The sequence below is a fragment of the Eriocheir sinensis genome, chromosome 27 (assembly GCF_024679095.1).
Source record: "Eriocheir sinensis breed Jianghai 21 chromosome 27, ASM2467909v1, whole genome shotgun sequence".
In the NCBI taxonomy this organism is placed as follows: domain Eukaryota; kingdom Metazoa; phylum Arthropoda; class Malacostraca; order Decapoda; family Varunidae; genus Eriocheir; species Eriocheir sinensis.
Genome location: NC_066535.1, coordinates 8,973,224 through 8,998,620, shown reverse-complemented (window position 1 = coordinate 8,998,620; position 25,397 = coordinate 8,973,224). Strand labels below are relative to the sequence as shown.

General features: G+C 38.7%; 2 protein-coding genes across 4 annotated transcripts in view; one reads left to right on the top strand and one right to left on the bottom strand.

Annotated features, from left to right (window-relative positions):
- Positions 1–4,840, bottom strand: part of LOC127004088 (uncharacterized) — a 31,532-nt gene extending 26,692 nt beyond the window's left edge. The window contains exon 1 of the mRNA XM_050871411.1: positions 4,744–4,840. Within this exon, the coding sequence (XP_050727368.1) occupies positions 4,744–4,825 (82 nt within the window). The 5' untranslated portion in view covers positions 4,826–4,840. The remainder of the gene's footprint in view (positions 1–4,743) is intronic.
- A 763-nt stretch (positions 4,841–5,603) lies between these two features.
- Positions 5,604–22,583, top strand: LOC127004087 (lysosomal-associated transmembrane protein 4B-like). Of its 3 annotated transcripts, XR_007757618.1 has the most exons (7): positions 5,642–5,949; positions 7,603–7,643; positions 8,178–8,255; positions 11,962–12,085; positions 15,292–15,374; positions 16,483–16,689; positions 19,092–22,583. XR_007757618.1 is itself a non-coding variant. In XM_050871409.1 (6 exons), exons 1-6 carry the CDS (start codon positions 5,668–5,670, stop codon positions 19,194–19,196), a joined length of 879 nt encoding a protein of 292 aa, XP_050727366.1. In that variant the 5' UTR covers positions 5,609–5,667; the 3' UTR covers positions 19,197–22,583. The 3 variants fall into 3 exon arrangements, 1 of the variants encoding a protein (XP_050727366.1); XR_007757619.1 differs by lacking the exon at positions 11,962–12,085 and having other exon boundaries at positions 5,604–5,949; XM_050871409.1 differs by lacking the exon at positions 7,603–7,643 and having other exon boundaries at positions 5,609–5,949.
- Positions 22,584–25,397: the final 2,814 nt, after the last annotated feature.

Here is a 25,397-nt window from a genome sequence, read left to right as displayed (position 1 = left end):
GACACGCCCGAGAGGGAGGATGAACAGCTGGGTGAGCTGCACGCCGACTGCCCGGGCCAGGATTCGAACCCGGGCCCGCAGAGTAGAAGCCAGGTACGCTGACCACTAGACCACGGAGGTGTATACTAGGGGTGGGCAGGTACCGGTACCAGTACCGGTACTAACGGTACCAGCTAAATGGTACGATACCGGTAGCAGATTGCTCGGTACCGGTACCAGATTTCTCGGATTTATTTATTGGATTTATTGATAATTCTTCATGTCCGATTCTTTTTTAGGTTGCTACTAAATATTGTTATTGTTATTAGACTATGATCGAGTACATCCATAATAACTATACATGCTATTTTTTTATCGAAAAAACAAATATTCACTTCATTCAGAGAGAGAGAGAGAGAGAGAGAGAGAGAGATGGGAGATCAATATCTCAAATAATAAAATAATGGAAACGGTACCGGCCCTCGCGGCAATGCGCAGTGCCGAGTGATCATTAAGCTTCCCGGAACCCAAGTGATCATGAGGCTTCGCGGTACCTGGTACCGGTACCTGGTACCGCGAAGCCTCATGATCACTTGGATTCCGGGAAGCGTCCTGATCACTCGGCACTACGCATTGCCGCTAGTACCGGTACCGTTTGGATCTTAGTGACGCTCGGCGCTCGCCCGCCCGCCTCCATGTGGTATGGGCCCTGTGTGTAGACGCTGAGGCACTGCCCCGCTGACCGTCTCCCCAAGTTCCCACCATTTTGTTCTGCTTTCCGTTTCCATCACAGCTCCCGTTTCCATTATTTTATTATTTGATTTATTTATTGGAGTTACTGGATAAGTCTTCATGTCCGATTCTTTTTCTTTTTTAGGTTGCTAATAAATATTGTTATTGTTATTAGACTATGATCGAGTACATCCATGATAACTTAATATATACATGCTATTTTTTTATCGAAAAAATAAATATTCACTTCATTCAGAGAGAGAGAGAGAGAGAGAGAGAGAGAGAGAGTTTTCTTTACAGGAAATTTATTTGGGAATTTCATCAGTCATATATAAAAAAAAAAAAATACTCCTTCGGGTACCGGTACGGTACTAACGGTACCTGAGTTTTCGGTACCGGTACTACCGGTACTCAAATAAACGGTACTTGCCCATCCCTAGTGTATACGGGACTAATTAGCTTCCGCTAAAGCCTGTTTCACACTCACACGACTTTTGGCTATCCCCGAAGTCGCCGACTTTTGAGTTCGGCGAGATTGGGGCGATTTTTAACCGTTTTTTTTTTGCCAGTACGAGACTGGCACGCAAGCTTTGCGCGTACGTCGTACGAAGCTTGTACGAAGGCCAACCGAAGCCGTCCATCAGCATCTGATGGCACCACGAGATGCCACGCAAGCACCACATTTCCCCCGAACTAATTAACCGACACCGTCACGTATACCTACTATATATACGTACACAACCGAACCCAGGCCGAACGCAAGACGAGGGCGCCACGAAGTTCCTGCCGAGTTTGTAGGTTGATTTTTTCCTGTCGAGCCGAACACCTCACGTGGGTACACCGTATACCGCCCAACATTCATACACACCCGCCAAGACAGCCAGCCTATGATCGTAGTTGCATCAGCTACGGAGGCCCCCCACCTGGCCGACCCGTATTTAAAGGAGTGACGTACTGCGTCTCCTGGGAGGCGCCCTAGCTGGGACAGGTCGTCTGGCAAACCGTCCAAGCTCTGGAGAACGACATCCTCCTGGTCCTGAGGAAGATCTAAAAAAAGGGAGGTCTGCTCATGGTCGGCTCAAAACTCGTTCCATTCCGCGCATCCCCTCGAGGCTCCCCGTTCTGACCGCGTGACGTAGCGCCGGTATAAAAAAAAGCTGACCGAGCAGGCAACCCCTCCAGTCACATTCACACCACGACAAGAGAAGGGACCTGGCCTGACCGGCCTGACCTTGCTCTTCGCTCGCTCCTAATAATGTATGTATATATATATATATATATATATATATATATATATATATATATATATATATATATATATATATATATATATATATATATATATATATATATATATATATATATATATATATATATATATATATATATATATATATATATATATATATATATATATATATATATATATATATATATATATATATATATATATATATATATATATATATATATATATATATATATATATATATATATATATATATATATATATATATATATATATATATATATATATATATATATATATATATATATATATATATATATATATATATATATATATATATATATATATATATATATATATATATATACATATATATATATATATATATCTATATATATATATATATATATATATATATATATATATATCTATATATATATATATGTATCTATATATATATATATATATATATTTTTTTTTTTTTTTTTACAACAAAGAAGGCAGCTCAAGGGCACACACACACACACACACACACACACACAAAAAAAAAAGCCCGCTACTCGCTGCTCCCAAAAAAAGAATTGAAAGAGGTGGCCGAAAGAAAGATCAATATCGGAAGGAGAGGTGTTCTGATACTCTCCTTTTGAAAGAGTTCAAGTCGTAGGCAGGAGGAAATATAGATGAAGGAAGATTGTTCCAGAGTTTACCAGCGTGAGGGATGAAAGAGTGAAGATGCTGGTTAACTCTTGCATAAGGGGTTTGGACAGTGTAGGGATGAGCATGAGTAGAAAGTCGTGTGCAGCGGGGCCGCGGGAGGGGGGGAGACATGCTGTTAGCAAGTTCAGAAGAGCAGACGGCGTGGAAATATCGATAGAAGATAGAGAGGCAACATCGCGGCGGAATTTAAGAGGTAGAAGACTATCAGTAGGAGGAGGAGAGCTGATGCACTAAAGGATCTCTCATTGGTGGAAGTGCTAACAGGTAGGGTTGAAAAAATTGCAATAAGGTGGAAAATTTTGAATATGTGCCCAATATTTTGCCACATGCCAATGTCTCAAGAACTTGCTTTGACCTCTCATGAGATTCACGACGCTTCCAATAACTCTGCCCCTGTAGATATGACATCTTCAACGAGATTTGCATCTCCATCAAGAAATTTTCCATAAAATTCAACTGCCTCCTTCAGTTCACTGAAATCAGTATCAACTGAAAGAGAGGGAACAAGATTTCCCAACAAAAAACTCCTAATGCGTTTAGATGCAAACCTTAATTTCCCTGAGTTGTGCTATAGCAGTGTCCGAAAATGGGAGAAAAATAGCTCTTAGATAATACTCCTATGGAGTTGCTGTTGGAGGGTTAGCCTTAATTATGTTTCTGATGACCACTGATTGTTCAAGGCTTCTGGATGATATATCCGTAGCTACCTTTCTTCAGATTGGGCAAAAAGTTGGTTGAACTTATTTCCATCACGATAGGACTGAAATGCATCTATGCAGCTCTTTGTAGCTACACTTCCATGAGCACCCATCAGTTCTTGTTGTGACCCGTGCAGCTTTTCTGGCAAGGGTTTAGTGACACTTATAGAACTGAGGTGAGCACTTCCAAACTCATGAGAAAACCTGGGTCACTTATTGCTTTAGATTAGGCTTGGCTGCTGATTCTTCACCTAACGTGTTTTGCAGTAATTATTCTTAATCATTATTTCATTATTTACCTATACTGATTAACTGAATTATCCGGGGCATCAGCCGAGTCTGTGGTGACTTTCTTACACCAGATAGAGTTCGTACGTGAAGCGTTTTCTGGCGTTTTGTGACCAAGGAGGAAATATGTAAAGAATGGAAAGGCACAAATCCCAAACCTGCGTAAAAAAAAGTACTACATAAACAGAAAATGAAGTCTGTCAATCATAATGTTCAGAAATTTGGAATTTGTGGTCAGAAAATATTATACGGATAACATGAATAGGCTACGGCCACGTGAGCTTAATTACGTTGTCAATGAATGTTTCTCAAAATAGATCACCTGCTCTTATTCAACTCAGCAGCTCCATTGTTCAAGTGCTGAACATACACAATTAAGTTACTCGGCCACTCTACACTGTTCACTGTCAAGCACAAAACGGTCATTAAAGGTGGTAATATAGAGGCAAAGGTCGACCTTACAGGTCCCAAACGCGTCTCGCGTCGCCTGCCACTCTCCCCGTCATAATACAGAATCATATTACATACTCATCACTAGAATCATATTACATACTCATCACTGTCACCAGACAAGTTCACTTGGTGCCTCTATAGTATAATTATATAGTCCTCCAATCACTTTGACAGCACCATTGGGTAGGCGGTGGCTGAACGGATAGCAAGACGGCCCCAGCGTTCAGGAGGACGCGAGTTCAATCCCGACCGGTGCCACCAAGCTGGGATTTTTCAGCCGCCGCCGAGTGGCTTAAATAAAAAACTACCCACATGCTGTCCAGAAGACCACCTATCAACCCGGACTCTAGATTCTAGGATTAAAGATGAGCTCCGGGAGGGCAGCATGAGTCAATGCAAGATGGCGCCACTATAAACACTCGCCTGCGCCAGAACGGGCTGGGCCGACCATCAGGACCCACCAGGAAGAAGCCTTGGACCGACCATCAGGATCCACCGGGAAGAAGCCTACCGGCGCTATAGGCCAAGACGTAAAAAAAAAAATAATAATAATAATAATAATAAAAAAAAACTTACACCTAAAATCAAGTAAGTCTGAGAGGCAAGAAGGAGAGAAGGCACACTTACGACTTTCGTGCTCTCTCTCTGCCAGAGCCATCCCAATCTTGTATTCCTCTTCTTCCTGTCTCCCCGCTCCTGCTTCAAACATCCCGGCCTCCGCCGCTTTCAGTTGACAGCTTGACATATATATATATAGCACTCAACACACTATTTTATGAACACATTTAACACCTTACTTTTTTTTTTTCACTCAGAGCACACCTTATATCCTACCATTAACTCAAAACAAAACCAAAGGGGAAATAACTCGGTCAGTCGGTGCCACTGAGCTCTCACTACACACACACACACACACACACACACATTCGTAATCGTAATATTATAATATACATATTCCTATTATTTTCCTGTAACATTTGTTTATTCATTATTATTTTTGTTTGCAAAAGGGGGGGGGCCATGGCCCCATAGCCCCTCCCCCCTCGGTACGCCACTGTGTGTGTGTGTATATATATATATATATATATATATATATATATATATATATATATATATATATATATAGTTATATAGTTATATATATAGTTATATATATAGTTATATAGTTATTTAGTTATATAACTATAACTATAACTATAACTATATATAACTATATATATATCTATATATATATATATATATATATATATATATATATATATATATATATACACACACACACACACACACACAAACGTACGTTTTTATTATACATAAAGCCTGCGAATTTACGAACACCGGATTACATTGCATCGATTGCAAACTGGCCGAGCGTCGAGCATTTACTGGCCAGCAGATGAATCTCTCCACGTCTCCAATCTCCATCGGTTTGGTGATCTTGTCTGGGGCGCGGAGGCCGGAGAGGCGGGAGAGCAGCGAGCTGCAGCTGTCAGTGTCAGTCGTCAGCGGATGCCTCCAGCAGAGTTACATATATAGGGGGTGGGGAGAGATATGAGCCTAGGATCAGAGCACACGTGCAATTACTGGAAGATATGTATGATTATTTATCTTATATGGCTTTCTTCTTTGACTGACAGCAACCGCAGCCGCAGCTTAATGTATAGGCTCTATGGTATTGCCTCCAGTTTAGCAGACAAAGAGCGCATGCGCCTACAAGAGGATAGCGCCATCCCAGCATCCAGCCAGGGCCTCGCAGCATCCCGGGGAGAGCGGAGTCCATCGATCGCTTGGTGCCTGTTGCTGGAAATAGGAAAAATGGAAAACAGACCAGAAGTAAGGAGTGATATTTGTTGGCATGGCCATACTAACCTTCATAAACACAAGGCAGGGGAACCTTGGCTATCATACTGTTGAAAACACCCTACGGCGTGAACTATGGGAGGCATATATATAAATATTATATATATGACTAGTTCCCTGTTGCTAGAAATACGAAAAAGCATACTGTAAAACCGTAAAACGTATTATTCGATAGCACACCACCAGCCATCATTACAGGGAGAGGCAGGAAGAGGCGTCAGATTCCCCCCACCCCCCTCACCTCATTGCATGCTTCTACCACCAGTGGCCATCATTTGGAAATATGATAAATGGAAAAGAGCAGATCAGATATAAGCTTTTTGGTTTTCACTTACATAAATAGAAACCTTCGTTACGCACGAGAAGGTAGCCATGAGATATATGTGTAGAGTCTCCCTACCGGGAAAGACAGGTAAAGACGTATGCGTCTGGAGATGAAGGGCGTGCCTCATTTTTTTTTTTTTTCAGATATTACTTCACACGAACGCATAATATAGTAGACTACAACAATGATAAACAACGAAAAACAGTAAAACGTAAAAGGGGCTAATACACTGGGCAAATTTTCCGTGGATCTTCAGTCAAACCACGATTTCCGCGGGCGTGGTTTTCATATCCGTGTTTTCTGACGCGTCCATGATCATCCAAAGATACGGTAGATTTCACCGAAGGACGACGGTATTATTCACCATCAGCAGCAGCAACAATAACAAGAAACAAATGAGAACCACGCCAGCGGAAATCGTGGTTTGACTGAAAATCCACGGATAAAATGCCCAGTGTAATAGCCTCTTTAGGGGGTTGAGGGAGGTGTAACGTCAGGAGGGCGGTAGCTATTATTTACCTCTGTAGTTACCCTAGTGGATACCAAGCAGGAGCATGCCCTTTCCCACTAGATTGGTTATCCTAGGGTAACTAAAAGACGGCTCAATATATATTGTAAACTCTTGGAAGGCCTTGCCCCCCTTTGACCCCCCCCCAAAAAAAAAAAAATTGCTATTCCTGTTTTTGTTTTTTTTCTAATGTATATCACTAAAGTTTGTGTGAAAATCTGGAAATTAAAAAAAGAAAATAGAGGTGTGCCAGTTGCCTGTTGATGGAAATAAGGAAAATCATAAACAAGACTCAAAGTATAATAGGTGTTATTCATTGGCAAAACTATGCCAACCTTCATTATACAAAGGTAGGCAAGTATAGCTGTGTGAGCATGTATATAGAGCTTCCCAGTGCATGCTATACTCACCAGTCTTTTTTATAGTGGAAATATGAATAATGGGAAATATGTCAGAAGTGATATTCACTGGCATTGCCATGGATACCTCCTTTATATGCAGGAAGGCAGGAACAGTCATCAGGAGAGAGAGAGAGAGACCCTCATTGCATGCTATGATTAATATTTGCTAACAAATTATAACAAGGCTACAGATCTTCATAAAGCTGCTTTCTCTCCCTAAATATATAACCACAGATTGTTATAACCACATAACTAACTCTAACTTTATAAATATCCATTTAACTAAGTGTCTAACTATCTAAGTAACTATCAATCTAATTAGCTGTCTAACTACATAACTATCTAACTACATAACTACAGATCATCGTAAAACCTTCTTCTCTCCCCTTCAGATTCATCCAAGTTGTTATCTAAGGACCAGTTTATATGATAAGTATGTGTATTTTATTATTTCATTGCTATTTCAACACTTGATTTAACTTAGAGACAGTGCCGGTTCTAGTCTTCTGGGGGGACCCTAAGCAGGATTATATTTTGGTGTTTCATATTTACCTCCTTCATCATTTACATAGGGTTATTAGATTATGAAATTTCAAATATCAATTAATTCATTATCTTTTTTAATAATCAATATTTTGAAGCCCCCACAGATAAAGGAACTCCAAGCAGTTGCATGCATCGCTTGCACTACCTAAAACCGGCCCTGGCTAGAGAAATGGTAGAGGTGAAAAATATTAAGATCTAGACCCTGTCAGTTTGCATATATTAGCTTGATGGATTGAATAATTTTATTGTATAAAAACAACAAAGAAGTAGGGAGGGGCTTGGTATTCCAACCCCTAAACAGTATAAAAGGTACAGGGATATTACAAAAGCATCAAAAGTAGAAAAATACTGATTCATTGCAAGCTTTATTAGATATTTACTATTGTGAATGGGGGAATCAGTGTGATCCTTTTATATACAGATGAAGCTATGGGAGCCCTCCAACTGCTGCTGCTTCAAGCTGAAAACTGGAAGCATACTGATTGGAGTCTCCTATTTGGTGAGTCACCTTATCTGTGTCAGCAACTTTTCCTGTTGCTGTGATCCAATCAATTCTTAAAGCTTATTCAGTTTTTAATCTTTTTCAATAATGAGTTACTGTACTGAGTGTAACATTATACTCTCTCCTCCTCTCAACATGTGGTAACTAGGTAACTATCAGTTCTTTCTTATGTAAACTTTATACTCCACACCTGGGAGGCAGTGGCTGAGTGGTCAGTATGCAGGTGCAGTGTCCTGGAGGATCTGGGTTCAAGTCCCACCCGCTTCTACAAGCTGACAATTTTCACTCGTCACCAAGTGGCTTAAACTACCTACAAGCTGTCCTGAAGACCACCTATTAACCCGGACTCTAGCAAAACTCTCTAGAGTGGAACATAGACAAGTTCTGGGAGGCAACATTTGAGACAAACAAGATGGTGCCACTATAAACACTTGGTTGCACCACAAACAGGCTGAGGCCAACCACCAGGCCCCATTAAAATAGCCTACTGGTGCAACAGGCCAAATGTTAGAAGAAAAAAAGTCATATTAGAACACACCGGGAGAGAAAGATAATTAAATTTAACATAACCTTGCCAATTAACCATCTCCTGCTACATTTTAGGTTCATTATGCATCAGCTCCAAAAATCAACCCTTCTCAGGCCATTTTCAGTAATGAAAGAAATTGGCTGGTAAGGATGAAATTAAAATATCATGCACAATTCTGCATTAATATCCAGAGGTGGCTGCGGTACTGAAAAATCAGTAGTGCGGTTGCGGTAGTGCGTTACTTTTTCTGGAGTAGTGCAGTTGTGGTAGTGCAGTACGTGGTGTGCGGTACTGCAGTAGCGGTAGTCACTAGTCAATATAAAAAAATACTTCATTGCCTATTCTGGCTATCCATTGACTAACTAATAACTTGTGAGATACAAAAAAAAATAAAGGAGGACTGGGGAAGGGAGGGGGGTGGGACAGGGGAGTAGAGGACAGGAAGGGGAGGAGGGGAAGGGAAGGGAATGCAACTTTCTGAGGGAGGAGGGAGGGGACATGGAAGGGGGACGAGGAGATCACCGTCATGTGAGAGAGGAGGAAGTGGGCAGTGGGAAGGAAGGAAGGGTGGTGCAGCTGAGGGATATAGGGGAGTGAAGGGGAAGGGGAGGAATATTATCCAGCGTTTGAGGGAAAACGAAAGATTACTAATATAGGAAAGTCATGACAGGAAGAGTGAAACATTACGTATTCAAACTGTCCAACATATTAAGACAAAACACATCAACTGCAACTGTTAATTGCAGCTCCCATGGGAAAGCTGTAAGCCCTGGCATCTCAGGCCTCAGTGAAGAAACCACATGGAAATTTCAACAGAGATAATTATAATAATAATAATAATAATGATAATAATAATAATAATAATAATAATAATAATAATAATAATGATGATAAATTATTATTATTATTATTATTATTATCATTATTATTATTATTATTATTATTATTATTATTATTATTATTATAATCATACAATACTGATCTTGGCTACATTGAAAAGAGAGAGAGAGAGAGAGAGAGAGAGAGAGAGAGAGAGAGAGAGAGAGAGAGAGAGAGAGAGAGAGAGAATGATAAAATAGAGAAGTTACAATGAAGTTAAAAAACAGATATAGTATGTACTATGGTCTATGTTATGCATCAAAGAAAAATTTGTACGGGACATGAGATTGAGCGGCGATCATGTTAGTTATTCATTTAGTATTTAATTAATTTTGAACAATAAATGAAAAGTCAGAATGATTGAATCACTGATTCTGATGACTGATATCGATTGACTGATTGAGTCCGATTCACTGAAAAAAAAAAAAACTAATGTGAGCATGCCGTGCTGTAAATGTCTTCGATAGTTTTCTAAGTATCACAGTATTTTTTAGTGTGGTCCGCGGTAGTGGTGTATTTTCAGAAAGTTTGCGGTAGTGTAGTACTTTTTTTGTGATGCGGTACTACCGCTCTACCGCATTAAGTACCGCACTTGCCCACCTCTGTTAATATCCTTGGATAATGTCAAATTTCATAATTTTTTTTTTTTTTTTTTTTTTTTTTTTTTTTTTTTTTTTTTACCCGTCACAGTTTTTAGGCACCTTTTGGGTCATGCGTACCTCTGCCTGACCAGGGTACTAATAAGTCCTTTGTCACTCAGAACTTAACGAATAGCAATTTTTTGTGTTATATAACGAGATGGCAGAAATATTTCAAACTGCACCTGGGTCAATTTACAGAGGTTAAGTTATCATAAATTTAGCAATTAGGAAGTTCCAGATTGCACTCCTGTTACCATTTTTATTATTTAGTTGGCTGCAACAGACACAGTTTTCACACACACACACACACACACACACACACACACACACACACACACACACTGCTGAAGTCTTGCTGACAGGAGAAATGGACAGAAGTGAGGCAGTGGTAGTGGCCTTTTTGGGAAGATCAGGACTTAGGTGAATTGATCTGTGCACCATTCCATTCCTCCACTGGCAAAGAAACAGCAGCTAGTAAAGTATTGGCTGGTGAAGGAAGTTTCCCCCATCCTGTGACTTAAACTTTTTCAAAAGGGAATATCAGTACTCCTCTGTAACTAAATTAGATGTTCCTTTGGGGGGCAACTTCTGCCTTTCTTCATGGGAACAGTGCAGTCCAGGCTTTTTTTATTATTTGCTTAGCCCTTGGTCTGTCTCATTAACCATAAAAGAACAGCAAGGTAGTGGTAGCAGGTCTTTTGTGTGGATCTTTGCTATCTACTCTCATCTAAAAGTATATCACACACAATACTCAACCACCCAAAAGGTATGTCATGTCAGATTAGGAAGCAGAATTAATATGTATTAGTCAACCTAGGCAATGACATGTTGATTTTTTAATAGATTTAACATGTAATAGGCAACTACCATAAACATGTGTTTTGGAATTGATTTAACATGCATATGCCCCCGGAATTTTACCTTAAGAATATTGTTCAGAAAGTTCGACAAGTTCATTTAGGCACCATTCTTCTCAGCAAAGTTTCATCCAAATTATATTCATAGAGATCACAGATAATATACATATATACAACAATTGGTAAAAATCTAAATTGAAAAGCTCCAACAAATAACGCTGCTTATGTGTTCTTTTATTCCCTTGATGGAATGTGCATTACCCACAGAGGCATCTCTATATATTGTCTGATAAGCTTCAAGACTAGAATACTCCTAATTGATTTTTAGTCATTAATTACTTTATTACCATCTATGTGTTCATGTTAAAGTCAACCACCAATGCTCTGTTCAGTTAGAAAGATTTAACTCTTTACAAGCAATAATAGTGGCAGTAGTATGTAGTAGTAAAAGTAGTAGTAGTAGTAGTAGTAGTAGTAGTAATAGTAGTAGTAGCAGTAGTAGAAATGGTAGAAGTGGTAGTACAGTAGTGTAGTAAAAGTAATAGTAAAAGTAGTAGTAATAGCAGTAGTTGTAGTAGTAGTAGCAGTAGTAGTGTCAGTAGTAATAGTAATAGTAGTAATAGTAGTAGTAGTAATCTCCTGTAAAAATAGTGTCCATGTAAAAGTCAAGTCCCTGTGCTTGGCCTTAAAAAAGGTCAGAATATTGACGTTTATACAAATATGCACAGTAATTACAGTTACTATAGTCTAAAGGTTCTCAGTCCATGTTTCTCATTCTTCAGTTTTCTTTTCCTTAGGTTTGTGGCTGCCTTGGGGCTGTAGTACTAGTGCTGCACCTGATCAATATAGAGGAATCTACAAAAGTTGCATGTTCAGATGATTATGTACTTGAGGCCTGTGAAGAAAGCCATTATGGAAGAGGTAAGGATTCTTCCTTAATTTTTTTTGTGTGAAATAAAGTGAATAATAATTTACTTAACAATCACAGGCATTTACCATAGTTCCTTTTTGATACCTGCTCCCCAGAGATGAATTAAGGAGGTGGATAGTAGAAATATTTCCTTTTTTTTACCCTGTTCCTAGTACCCTCCCGAGTTTCACTCTTGCTTCGTTCCTTGAGGATCTCGAAACTCATGGTATTGAAAACACTGAAAAAGTGCTTATTTGTTCCGGCCTGTGGAGAAGCTGACTTTTTTCCCCTCTTTACTCCCTTGTTATCTCAAAATGCATACCTTGGAAAAAGGAAGAAAATGGGAAAAGAGAACGGGTCATTTTGAAGCCACAGTTGAAGGCAGCTGCCGTATGATTGGCTGAGCTCTGAAAACACGCTTGTGATTCGCTGGGAGTCCAATGACGTCATCGCTGGCGCCCTCCCAATCAGCGGCCTCACTGCCTTAAGGCTGTGTCACACTGGCCGTTTTCTTCCAACCACTGGTGCTACGGGCAACGTTCGTACACCCAACCGGGAGCGGGTTGTCAGTTGGCCATAAGCTGGTGTTACACTGGGCCTTTTCCTTCCCACCGTGTTGGCGGCAGTTTGGGCAACCAACAACTCCAACTTTTCCAGGTGTGCCTCACACACGGCCAAGGTTGGTTGCCCGTATCCACATCCACAACGTAAACAAAGCACTTGCCCTGTATCAATGTGGTGTCGTCTGCTAAAGTAAAGGCTGTTGCGGCTTGTGCTGCCATTACCCAAGTTATGGACTTGTTGCTGCAGTTAAATGGAAGGAAGAAGCAGTTGTGGGTGTGGCATGCCTGTGGTTCCTCCATGCCAGTTCTCATTGTCACCACTGCACGTGCGCGGCCAACCAACCCATCTTAACTCCGACCACATAAAAACATGTGAATCAAGTAACAACAAAGACACATACACACATGCAGACACACACGACTCATCGTGAACCATAGCAGATGTTTCTGACAAACATAAATGGCTTCGCCATTTCCTAGAGTGTGTTAGAACTAATTTGGTGAGTGGTTCATCCAAACCAAACATACCCAATGGCAAAAAGAGATCAGTATTAATGATGACTGCTCTCTTCTTGCAAAGAGTTAGGTTTGGTTCATGTGAGCCACTCACGATATACGTTCTAACACACTCAAAGAAATGGTGAAATCGTTTCTGTTAGTCAGAAACATCTGCCATGGTTCCTAATGAGTCTGATGTGTGTGTGTGTGTTGTTAGTAGTTATTCGATCTATGTGTTTATGTGGTCGGAGTCTAGATGGGTGGGTTGGCCTCGCACGTGCTGCGGTGACAATGAGAACTGGCACGGAGGAACCACAGACATGCCACCCCCACAACCGCTTCTTCCCTCCATTTAACTGCAGCAACAAGTCCATAACTTGGGTAATGGCAGCACAAGCCGCGACAGCCCTTACTTTATCAGACGATGCCACGTCGATACAGGGCAAGTGCTTTGTTTAAGTTGTGGATGTGAATACAGGCAACCGACCTTGGCTGTGTTTGATGCACACCTGGAAAAGCTGGAGTTGCCGGTTGCCCTAGCTGCTGCCAATGCAGTGGCAAGAAAAAAGGCTCAGTGTGACACCAGCTTACAGCCAACCGACAACTTCCTCCCGGTTGGGCATACGGGTGTTGTCCATAGCTCCAACGGTTGGAGGAAAACGGCTAGTGTGACACCACCTTAAGGCAGTGAGGCCACAGATTGGGTGTGCGCTGGTTATGACATCTTCGAACTCCCAGCGGATCACAAGCGTGTTTTCAGAACTGCCAGCCAATCGTAAAGCAACCGCCTTCAACTGTGGCTTTCAAACGACACATTCTCTTTTCCTGTTTTCTTCCTTTTTCCAAGGTACGTATTTTGAGACTTTACTTGGACAGGAATTCCTCACATCCCCCCTCCCACTCTCCCCAACTCTCTCTCTCTCTCTCTCTCTCTCTCTCTCTCTCTCTCTCTCTCTCTCTCTCTCTCTCTCTCTCTCTCTCTCTCTCTCTCTCTCTCTCTCTCTCTCTCTCTCTCTCTCTCTCTCTCTCTCTCTCTCTCTCTCTCTCTCTCTCTCTCTTTGCCGTAGCCCCAATGTCTGGAGTAAAACGGCCAGTGTAACACTACCTTTTAAGGCAGTGCGCTTGACGCCGATGGATGGTAAATAGACTTGACCCGTACATGTCAAAGCAGCGCGAAACTCGTGGTGATAATGTGCGAAAGTTGGGATGGTAAGAATTTAGGACTAACCGCGAAACTCGAGGATCGCGAAACTCGGATAGCGCGAAACTCTTGAGGGTACTTTACATTTGTTTCTACCCTGCTCCTGATCTCTCCTCTCCTCCTCCCTCTTGGTAACTGGTTGGGTAAGAGGAAACAAATTCACTCATATGACGTAGTCTTGGCTCCTGTTTCTAGCGATGTTCCAGAGTTTTGTTGTCGAAACATTTTCATTCAGTGTACAAGTGTTAATTTCAAAACTTGTGAGTAACTCACCCTGCTAACTTGGTACACTCTTCTTTTGCAAATGATAATAAACTTTCTTATACCATGCATACTCATGTGAAAGTCAGTCTCCTGTTAAAGTTGAGCACCCCTCCCCAAGGCAGTGTGATTGAGGAATATAATTAATCCTCCAGAAAAGTAGTAGTAGTAGTAGAAATAGTAATAGTAGTAGTAGTAGTAGTATTCATGCAAACTTAACCTTAAAAAAAAATCAAAAGATAAAGCTTTCCCACGAGGGTGTATGGTAATTTGTCCGCTTGACTATCTACTCGGTTTGTTTTGACACCTCTGCTGCATAGTTCCGTCTTGGAAATGACTTCAGTTGGTCTGTATTTTTCTCCTTTCTGTAAACTGTGACCTTGCATACTTGTGCTTTCTTCCCTTCCACTCTCCTTTTCTTTGAAATATTTATAACTTCCAACTTCACAAGGAATCAACCTTTCAGATACCTGCCATCCATCCTACTTTTTATGCCATTTTAGCCAGTTCCTCCTTTTCCATTTTTCCGCATGACAAAACCACCCCAGTTTAATAAGTTTGATCACTTTAAATGCCATAACTCATTCCCTCAGATCAGTTACCCATGCAAAAGCTTCTGTCAACATTCTCATTGCTCTCACCACCCATTCTGTTCAAATCAAGCACCTTATTAATTTTCTTTTCAAATTTACAGAGTTGGGGATGACTATCACATTTTTGCTGATAGCATGTTTTCATGTTGTCTTCAGCAGCCTCCTTCTTTATGGAATCCTCAAGGTAAGCTATTTATCTATGCTTTGGGAAATCTAAATACTTGAGCATAGTGTTTAAGCTGAATGTAAATTCTCAAAATCTTTATTTTCTTTATTGCTTTTTTTTGTGCTTCAGATGGTAGGCATGTAGAATTATTGAAAAATATCAAGTGACAATTATATATTCTGTAAATCAGTGAATCTTTACATACCACTCAAGCCCAAGGCAAACAGTTATATGCAAATATCTGATAATTATCATCTATAAAGTATATTTCATCAGAGATTTACTTTATTGAGTAATTAAGTTTACTCATATATTCAAATGGGTTAACAACCAGCACACCTTGCTAATTGGTCATGACTGACATTTTTTAGTGTGTGTGTGTGTGTGTGTGTGTGTGTGTGTATTTACCTAGTTGTGAAATACGGGAAAAGAGCCGTATTAGGCTCGTGCTGTCCCATCTCCATAACGCTTATTATCCAGTTTGGCTTTAAATTCATGAATCGTTTTTGCACACACAGTCTCCTCGTCAAGTCTGTTCCATGTTGTTATACTTCTGTATGGAAAACTGTACTTCGTGACATCTCTCCTACAGACGCTCTTCTTCAATTTCTTACCATTGCCTCTTGTCACACTTCTGTCACGTACCACTAGGTCTTCCCTGTCCAATTTCTCCAATCCCTCTTGCATCCTGTACAATGCTATTAGGTCCCCTCTCTCTCTTCTCTCCAGTGTTGTTAGTCCCAGTTTCTCCAGTCTTTCTTCGTAAGTATATTCTCTCAGAGTTTCCGGTAATTTAGTCGCTGCTCTTTGTATTCTTTCCGACTTTCTAATTTCTTTCTTCAATCTAGGTGACCACACTAATGCTACATATTCCAGTCTTGGACGTATCATCGATGTTGTTAGTTTCTTCACCATTTCTTCATCTAAATATGTAAATGCTGGTTTTATGTTTCTAAGAAGATTGTATGTTTCCCCACTTATTCAGTCTATATGTGTGTGTGTGTGTGTGTGTGTGTGTGTGTGAGAGAGAGAGAGAGTACGAATGTGTTTGTGTGTGTTTCATTTAATAAACTTTAAAAGTGTTTAAAGTCACCTTGATTAATGTATTTATTCTTTTCTTTTCCAGCAAAAAACTGCAGTCTTCATTCCTCTGATGACAGTTTATGCAGTTCAGATAAGCTTGCTGATCCTGCTTACTGTCGGACTGATATTTGCTCTTCTTTTGTATTATAGAGTTCACTTTATGTTCATTTTACTTTTCGGAGGTGTCTCTGGCATGATAATATATGTGATGTCATACTTCCTCCTGGTCATCCGTGCCCACTTCTATGAAGTAAGTGTATTGAAATGCCTCTTTGTATCTTTCTGTCTATCTTTCATTACTATTTGTTCATCCATATCTATCTGTATATCCGATGCCCTGCTCCCTTGCGGGAACTTCCCTCCAGAAGTGTCTCCATTTCTCCCTGTTCTGGCACTCCCTCTCAGCACACCCAATCCTGCTACTTCCAACTCTCTCGCTCCAATACTCGCTCACCTTATTTATCCACCTCATAGGTGGCCTTCCCCTGACATCCCCTCCCTCACTCCTTCCCTCATATACTCTTTTCACAAATTCATTCTCCCCCATTCTCATCACCTGTCCAAACCATCTCAGTGCACCACACTTCACCCACTCCACCACTCCACAATCCACTCCTTTCGCTTTCACACCCATACCAAACCTCTCATACACGCTTTCATTACTTTCTCCATCCCATCCTGAAACACCACCTGCACCTATTATATAACTCATTTCCACTGCACGGATTCTCCATTGCTGTGCTGCATTCCATGTCCACATCTTTGCTGCATACGACAGAGTTGGCTGGATAATACTGTTCCTACATTGATAGTCCACTGTGGGGCTAAGACTTCTACCAACATCTTTCACCCCTTTCTGTCCAATACTGTTGTAATTTATCATGCCCAAGGAAAATTTTTGTTTTCATCTCTCTCCACTTGGTTATTCTGTTTATCTTGTTATTTGAGCTGGTGGATAAATAAGTACCTGGGAAAAACTAGGAAAGGTAATGTGGTAGCTCAGATATCACACCCTAGCTGTGACCCTGTGACTTAAGGGCTCGAGGTGACAAAGATGAGTGCTGACATAGCATGCAGCTGTAGCATAAACTCCCAACTTTCCTTTTTACCTTTACCTAGAAATAAGTAACATTACATTATTGTTGTTGTTATTATTATTATTATTATTATTATTATTATTATTATTATTATTATTATTATTATTATTATTATTATTATTATTATTATTATTATTATGATTAGCATTATTATGATTATTATCATAATTATTGCTATAGCTTCAAGCAGCAGTAACAGCTACCACTGCTCAGCTGATGCACGTAAACATGCAGATGACATGTCGGTGGGGGCACGGTAGCTCCATACGTTAATACCTCGGTTTATTAGTGCCTTACTTTACTAGTGTTTTGATTTACGGGCAAAAAATTATCACAAAAAAATGCCTTGGTGTATGAGCATCCTGTTTGTACAAGCCGAAGACACAAGCATGGGTTCCCTTTGCTTATTGAAAGACGAGAGCACTCATAGCAGAAAACAATGGGAATATGGTCTCAGTCCGTGTTGTACACTCACAGAGGTAGCACCCATGCACTCGTGTCCACTTACATTTGTGCTCTAGTGTGCGATCTTTGTGTTTTCAGCACTACAGTATGTGTTCGTTTTGGTTTACGAGTTTTTGGTTTGCAAGCAGAATTCCAGAACAAATTCCCCCCGCAGCTGTGGGGATTATGTTTCTTAAAGGCTCCTCTAAGCGAATTAATGAGAAAAAATCATCACTCATGCAAATCATTATATAATAGATAACAGATTTGATAACTTGACCCAGACTTCGATAACAATACTTTTATAACCTTTTTCGATTATGGCTACTTCAATAACGATTACTCGATAATCTTCAGTAACCAAATCGGTGACTTTAATAACTCGATAATGATAACGATAACCAGCAGTTTCTACGAACACAACAAAAAACTTTAAATAATGCTCATTTTTACTTCTAAATAATACCTTAACCTATTCTTTCATAAAATACCATTATTACTTAGTTGTTTACCCAAAAAAGGAAGTCTTAAACAATAAAAAAACTTGTATTTTTCAATATTGTACAAGTGTCAGCATTGGTGCCGAATGTGATATGGCGCACCGCTTTCGTGTATTTTTTTTCTGTATTTTTTTATTTATTTATTTATTTATTTTTTTCCCCTGATTTTTCTCGGTCACCCAAAAAAGCTAAAATTAACCCTCGCCTGAGAATTGCAAACCATCAGGATTTCTGAGGCATTGGATGCCAAATTATTGAATTTTTACAGTATTATTATTGGTAATACTGTTAATATTGTTATTTTTTATTATTATTATTATTATTATTATTATTATTATTATTATTATTGTTATTATTATTATTATTACTATTATTATTGATATTATTAGTTGTAGCTGTACTAGTAGTAGTAGTACGAGTTGTATTATTATTATTATTATTATTATTATTATTATTATTATTATTATTATTATTATTATTATTATTATTATTATTATTATATTATTATTATTAATATCTGTCTGCCCTGACCTCTCATAGAGTGCCAGGGTTGCTAATCAATAATTTTCTGTAACATCATGGTACATATCTGATTTTCTAAACTGTTACAGATTAAAAGAGTGAAGGGGGATCTTCATGTGGCCCTGCATGAGCAGAATGTTGAGGTCATTCCAAATCCTGAGCCTCAAGCCCCTCCTGTATATCCTGCTACCTAAGTACCCACACGCATTTGGCAGGGATGCCCCTCAGTTCCCTGCCCTGGAGAGGGTTTACAATAGTGGCAGTCTGACCTCTTTCCATTCACGCTGCTTCATCTTGTGACTCAAAATACTTCTAATAAGCAGCAGGTAGTAGACAACAATAATTGGGTTAATTCTGAACAGAAAACAGCTCAATATAATTTTGCTTAATATGATAGTGGTTTTGATTTTTCTCCAGTGCTTCATTCAAAGTAACTGTACCGTAAAAGTGCATTAATATGAATAACATCAGCACCACATTTGTTTTGGAATGTTGAATTTTTCAGACTTGGATGGTCACCCAAATCACTGTAAACATTTCCATAACTGTATACATAAATAATAATATTAGATTATAGTATCCTACCATCAAGAAGTTAGAGAATTGGGATTTCCAGACAAGTGGAACGTACATTAATGGACTTTAACGGTATTGTTTTCATTTGAATTATCAGTGCAATGTGCTTTATCAGCTCATCAGGTGCAGAGGACCTCCGAGTGTAACTACAGGGTGGCTCTTCTGTTAAGGTTCACATGACACTGACCATAACTAATATCATAAATTTTGATCACTGGCTCAAGGCTAACGTCACCATATCATGCTTCCCTTTTTCTAATGGCATTCTTCTCTACAGTTGTTTTTATGGCAACCTTTTAAGGTAATCCTTAATTCTTCAGCAGTGCTTAAAATGTGAAAAAATGGAGAAAAATTAAAGTTAATGTTGTGATTCATTGTCTAACAGAACTATGAAGGGTGTTGTTGAGTGTATCATGTATGTTCTTACCTAATTGTATTTTTACAAGATTGAGTCAAGCTTGTTATGTCCCATCTTTTAAAACTTTTATCATAATGTTCTTTAAAATTGCAAATATTTTTGGCACACAACTTTTTCTGATAATATATTACAGTGAGCTATTGTTCTGTCTGAAAAGCTGAATTTTCTTACTTCTATTTTTAATCATTTCCACTATAATATCTTGTTGTGCCCTCTTGATGACTGCCTAGAGAGTATATATTTATTTATTTTAATCTTCCCTTTTTCTGTGACATGTTTATATAGCATGATCATATCACCTTTTCTTCTCTTTTCTAGTGTTAGTAAATGTAGCTTTTCAAATATTTCTTTGTGGCAGAAATTTCTCTGGCTTGGCACCCATCTCTTTGTACCAAATTAATCTTCTCAACATGCTTTTTATGTATGGGGTCCATACTATTGTTGCATATATTAGCATTGATCTTGTGAATAATGTAATTACAGTAAACTCTCTTATAATTAGATCAGAGGGGAGACTCAATCCAGTATATCTTGATGAAAATCCGATGTATCCAAGGGTTAATTTCACATGTACCCCAGTTCCCCTAACACACCTACACTCACTAAAACTTTGCTTTTTCACAAAAAAAATTCTGTCTCATGACCCTTAATCACCTTCAGCTTCTTAACAATATTCAGGCTCTTCCTTTTTCTCATAATAAGGAATTAGAAGGCACAGCCTTATCCTTGGAATTCATCACAAATGCGCAAACAAGGGCTGAAGGCCAATAAAGCACACGCATAACATGTGGTGTGTGAATAGCACTGACCACATGTCCAATGGGTAAGGAGGAACAGTGTGAACTGAGTAGCGTGGCAGCTCTTGTGGCACAAATTTCTGCCAGATGCCTACCTATCTAAATTCTCACCATATTTGGATTTTTATCTGATGCATAAATAAGTATCCACCACCCTGAAAGTGTCTGAGATAACCAATATTCATTATATGAATATCTGAGATATAGAGGGTTTACTGTGTCTTCTTTACTATTTCCTCAGTGATGTATGCAAAGGCAACTCTCATATTTGCCAACAGGTTATACATGTTCCTTGTTAGATGCCTTTAAACTTTTACTCCTTAGTATATAGTCCCAGTCAACCCATTTTACACTCTTTCCAAGTTTCAATTATTACATGGCATATCTCTGCATTGAATTCCATCTGCCATCCACTCATATAGTTTTGTCATAGCCTTTTGTAATTCTTTACACAAGTTTTTTCTTTCTTATTTTTCTTTTCATGTAACTCTCCTATTCAACCTATTCATGTAATTTTGTTCTGATCTTATGTTTATTTACCATATACATATGCACGTACATACCTGAAACATGATTGGCGCCAGCATTAAACCATGTGGGACACCAATTATTACCTCTTTCCAAGATTAGTACTCTCCTCTTAATATTATTATTATTATTATTATTATTATTATTATTATTATTATTATTATTATTATTTATTTATTTATTTATTTATTATTATTTTTTTTTTAAGGTCTTTCATTGATTGCAATTTATTCCCCTAGATTCCTCCTGTGTATTCAAGTTTTCACATTACCTTTTGAAGACAGACTTATCAAAAGCTGAAGTCTAATTGTTTACTGTCTAACCATCCATCTGTCTTGTGTCATTTTTGCAATTCTTTCATAGCAATATAGGAGACCTGATATGTATGATTTTCCTTTCCTAAATCCAAATTGCATTTCTGACAACATTTCCTACTTTTCAAGTGTCCTACTCATCGTTTTTTATTATTTTTCCTGTTATATTTGATCAGCACCATCCTAAAGCTGCCAAAACTGAATAAATTATTTTATTATTATTATTATTATTATTATTATTATTATTATTATTATTATTATTATTATTATTATTATTATTATTATTATTATTACTATTAATTGTGGTGCAATGACTTCATACCCCAATCAATCAATTATTCTTATTATATGTGGCCTTTTTCCATATTTCTGGTAACTTACCATTATATAATTACTTTAAATATTATTTTCATCACCTCACTTGATTCTTTTACACATTTTCTAATTACCAACTGATCATTTCATCTGGTCCATTTGATTTCTGTTTCCCTCTTCTCTCAAGATAAATGTTTCCCAGTTTATGTGTTGTTAGTTGTATAATTTTACCTTCTTCAAATGGCCATTCTGTAGTAACTAATGACTGTAGGCTACTATTTTACTATTTAGAACTTCACAAATTTTAAGTTTAACATTTGTTTCTTCATTTTTCCCATCTCATTTTATAGTTCCCTTTTATCCTCTAAGGCTAGTTCTTCTGCTTTCTAGACTCTATATTATTATTTTGAATGCTTTTATATCCATAATGTCACATCAGGATGGATTTTTTATTGCCTTATCTCTTTTTTCCTAACTTGTCAGAGAATGACATCATTTCAGCATTTGAGTTGTTATGATGTACTTGCATGTTTCAGATGGCTACTTATTCACCCAACCTGCCTGCACTTGACTTCGACTTGCCCTGGATACTTGGTACCATTTACTTGCGTGCTTTTTTTTTTTTTTTTTTTTTTTTTTGGTAAACTCACATGAAACACACATTAATATATATATATATATATATATATATATATATATATATATATATATATATATATATATATATATATATATATATATATATATATATTTCATAATCACTTATACCTTAATAGGGACTGAGCTTGACTTAATACTACAAAATACACTTGGCTGTCAGATTGTGCTGCTTTTATCACAGGAGTCTCTGCAATACGTTTTAGCTGACTCATGTCTCGTGGGCGTGTAAAGCAGGAGCAGTGAGCCTCATGTCAGAGTTGGGTGTAATTCAATTAAACTGTGTCAAGTGTGGTTCACCAAATACTGATACCAAACTTCGGCAGTTGTCATTTGCCATGGTGGCTCTAGTCTTCTGTGAACCCTAAGCAGCACTATGGTTAGGGGTCTCATTGTACCCCCCTCCCCCCCTGTTTTTAGAGTAATTAGATTATCTTGAAATATCAAATATCAATAGATATGCCCTTGAATCATTTTGATCATTCTCCTATGTACTCAATTAAGGGAATATTTTCCTTTCTGTACCAAGGAGACCAAAATTGAACTGTATAATCCAGGTAGGGCCTAACTAGTGCCAGATGTAAGTGCTAACTCATATTCTTGTTTCTAAAACAGTGTTGCATGCACCACCTTAAACCAGCCCTGGTAATAGACGGTATTGGCTATACACGCAGTGCCACACGCTGCCACCCAGAGAACTGTCAAATAGATCATTTTCTTATGGAACTCTGTTCTCTTTTCTGTTTCGGGATTACGGAATACAAGTTATTGTTTGGTGCCAAATGTCTCAACACGGTACCTGCTGGTCAGGAAAAAACATATTTTACCCATTGCTCATAGGATTTAAGGTTTGCTTCTATTTATGGTATATATGACCACTGAGTGCCAAATGTATGTGGACCTGTGTCTACCTTGTGAATAGTCCCATACTGGCTGAAGGCAACATAAGATGTTTTGTCTCCTGAATATTTCATTCATAGTTGTATTTTGCTTTTTACCATCTCTAGTATAATTTAATTTGATGTTAGATGGGTATTAATTCTGAAGGTGTGGTTATTTTGACTTCTGATCTTAAAATACGTGTTTTACACACATGGTGCTGTGGTAGGCACCACCGAAACTGTAAAAAGTTGGCAAACCAAGGGTAAAGCGTTCCCATTGCAAACTGATAGCCAATGTGGTTTATTCAGTGTATCAGAGCTCCAGCAAATATAATGCATCATTCATTTAACTTTGGCTGGTGCAATTCTCTATGTGCTATATCTTTAGGAAATGTAATTTACACCAGGATTCTTCAAAAGCACCGCTAGGTCACGCTAAGCCACTATTTGGGTTACCACTCTTCAAATCAATAAATGAGTTCCAGATAGCAGGAGGCACACAGCCCTTAGTACTGTCATGAGGCTGGCAAATGGGTCACGAGGGTAATGCTTAAAATTAAGCTGAATTGCAGTAAGAAAACTGAAGAAAACTGATTTACACTTGATCTCATTGTTTGTAATTTTATCATGTTAAACTGAGTGTTGTTCATCTTGTCCCAGACCTTTGACAAGCAGAGGTTTGCATAGAAGAGGACATGCAGCCAGTGCAATAACCTGTGCATATGTACAGTGCAATAATCTGTAACATGTACTTAAATAACCAAGTGTCTGGCTGAAGTGGTTATACCATACACTTTAAAGATATCTACAATAGTACAAAGGTGATGGTGAATGGTGCTGATTTTTTTCTTCTATGGAAGAAATTTTATTTATCTGTACACACACACACACACACACACACACAGAACAAAGAAGAGAAAGGGGAGACCTAATACAAATCTATAAATTATTGAGCAAAATGGAAGAAGTAGATAACAAGGAGTTACTACTTAAAGAAGGAATTACCACCAGGAACACAAGAGGACATTGTAAAAAACTGAGGAAAGGAAGATGCTTGAGAGACATAAAGAAATATAGCTTTCCGCAAAGAAATATAGAGGTTTGGAACAGACTAAGTGAGGCTGTAGTATCGGCAAGGAGTGTGCAAAGCTTTAAGGAAAAGTTGGATAAATGCAGATACGGAGACGGGACCACATGAGCGTAAAGCAAGCCCTGTAGAACTACAACTAGGTAAATACACACACACAAACACACACACACACACACACAGCCCAGGCCCTGTCAAACTACAACTAGGTAAATACACACAAACACTCATAAAAGTGTGGATTTGTGTAACAGTTTGGAGGAAGAATTGGTGGAGGTGCAGAGTGTCCATCAAATGAAAGAAAGATTGGATAAAAGTAGACAAAGAGACAGGACTATCCAAGCCTAGCTCAGGCCCTATATGCCACAAATAGGTAAATACAAATAGGTAAATACACACCACTCCAATAACTCAGTTGGTTAAAGCTCAGTGTTGCCAGGCTTCACGGCCTGACGGGTGGAGGTTCAAGCCCTGCTCAGGCCGGGATTTTTCCGCTGTCCCCCCTTGAGCAAGGGGGATGGAGTGTATGGTGTAGGAAGGTCCCGGCAGTACCCAGAGATTGACTATAATGAGCTTGCTCTTGTCGGGAGGGTACTTCCTGGTGATTGCGAGTCCAATTTATGATTAGGCCGTGGTGGTGAATTACACACACACACACACACACGCACACACCAGACAACATTGAAAAACCAGCTTTGATTTCTTAAATGTAATTCCAAGTTGGATAAACTGGGACCAAATACAAGACAAGGAATTAAAAATTACTTTATCCATGTGAGTTTTGAAATGTGTCAAGGGCTGAAGTAGAATTCACACATTTTG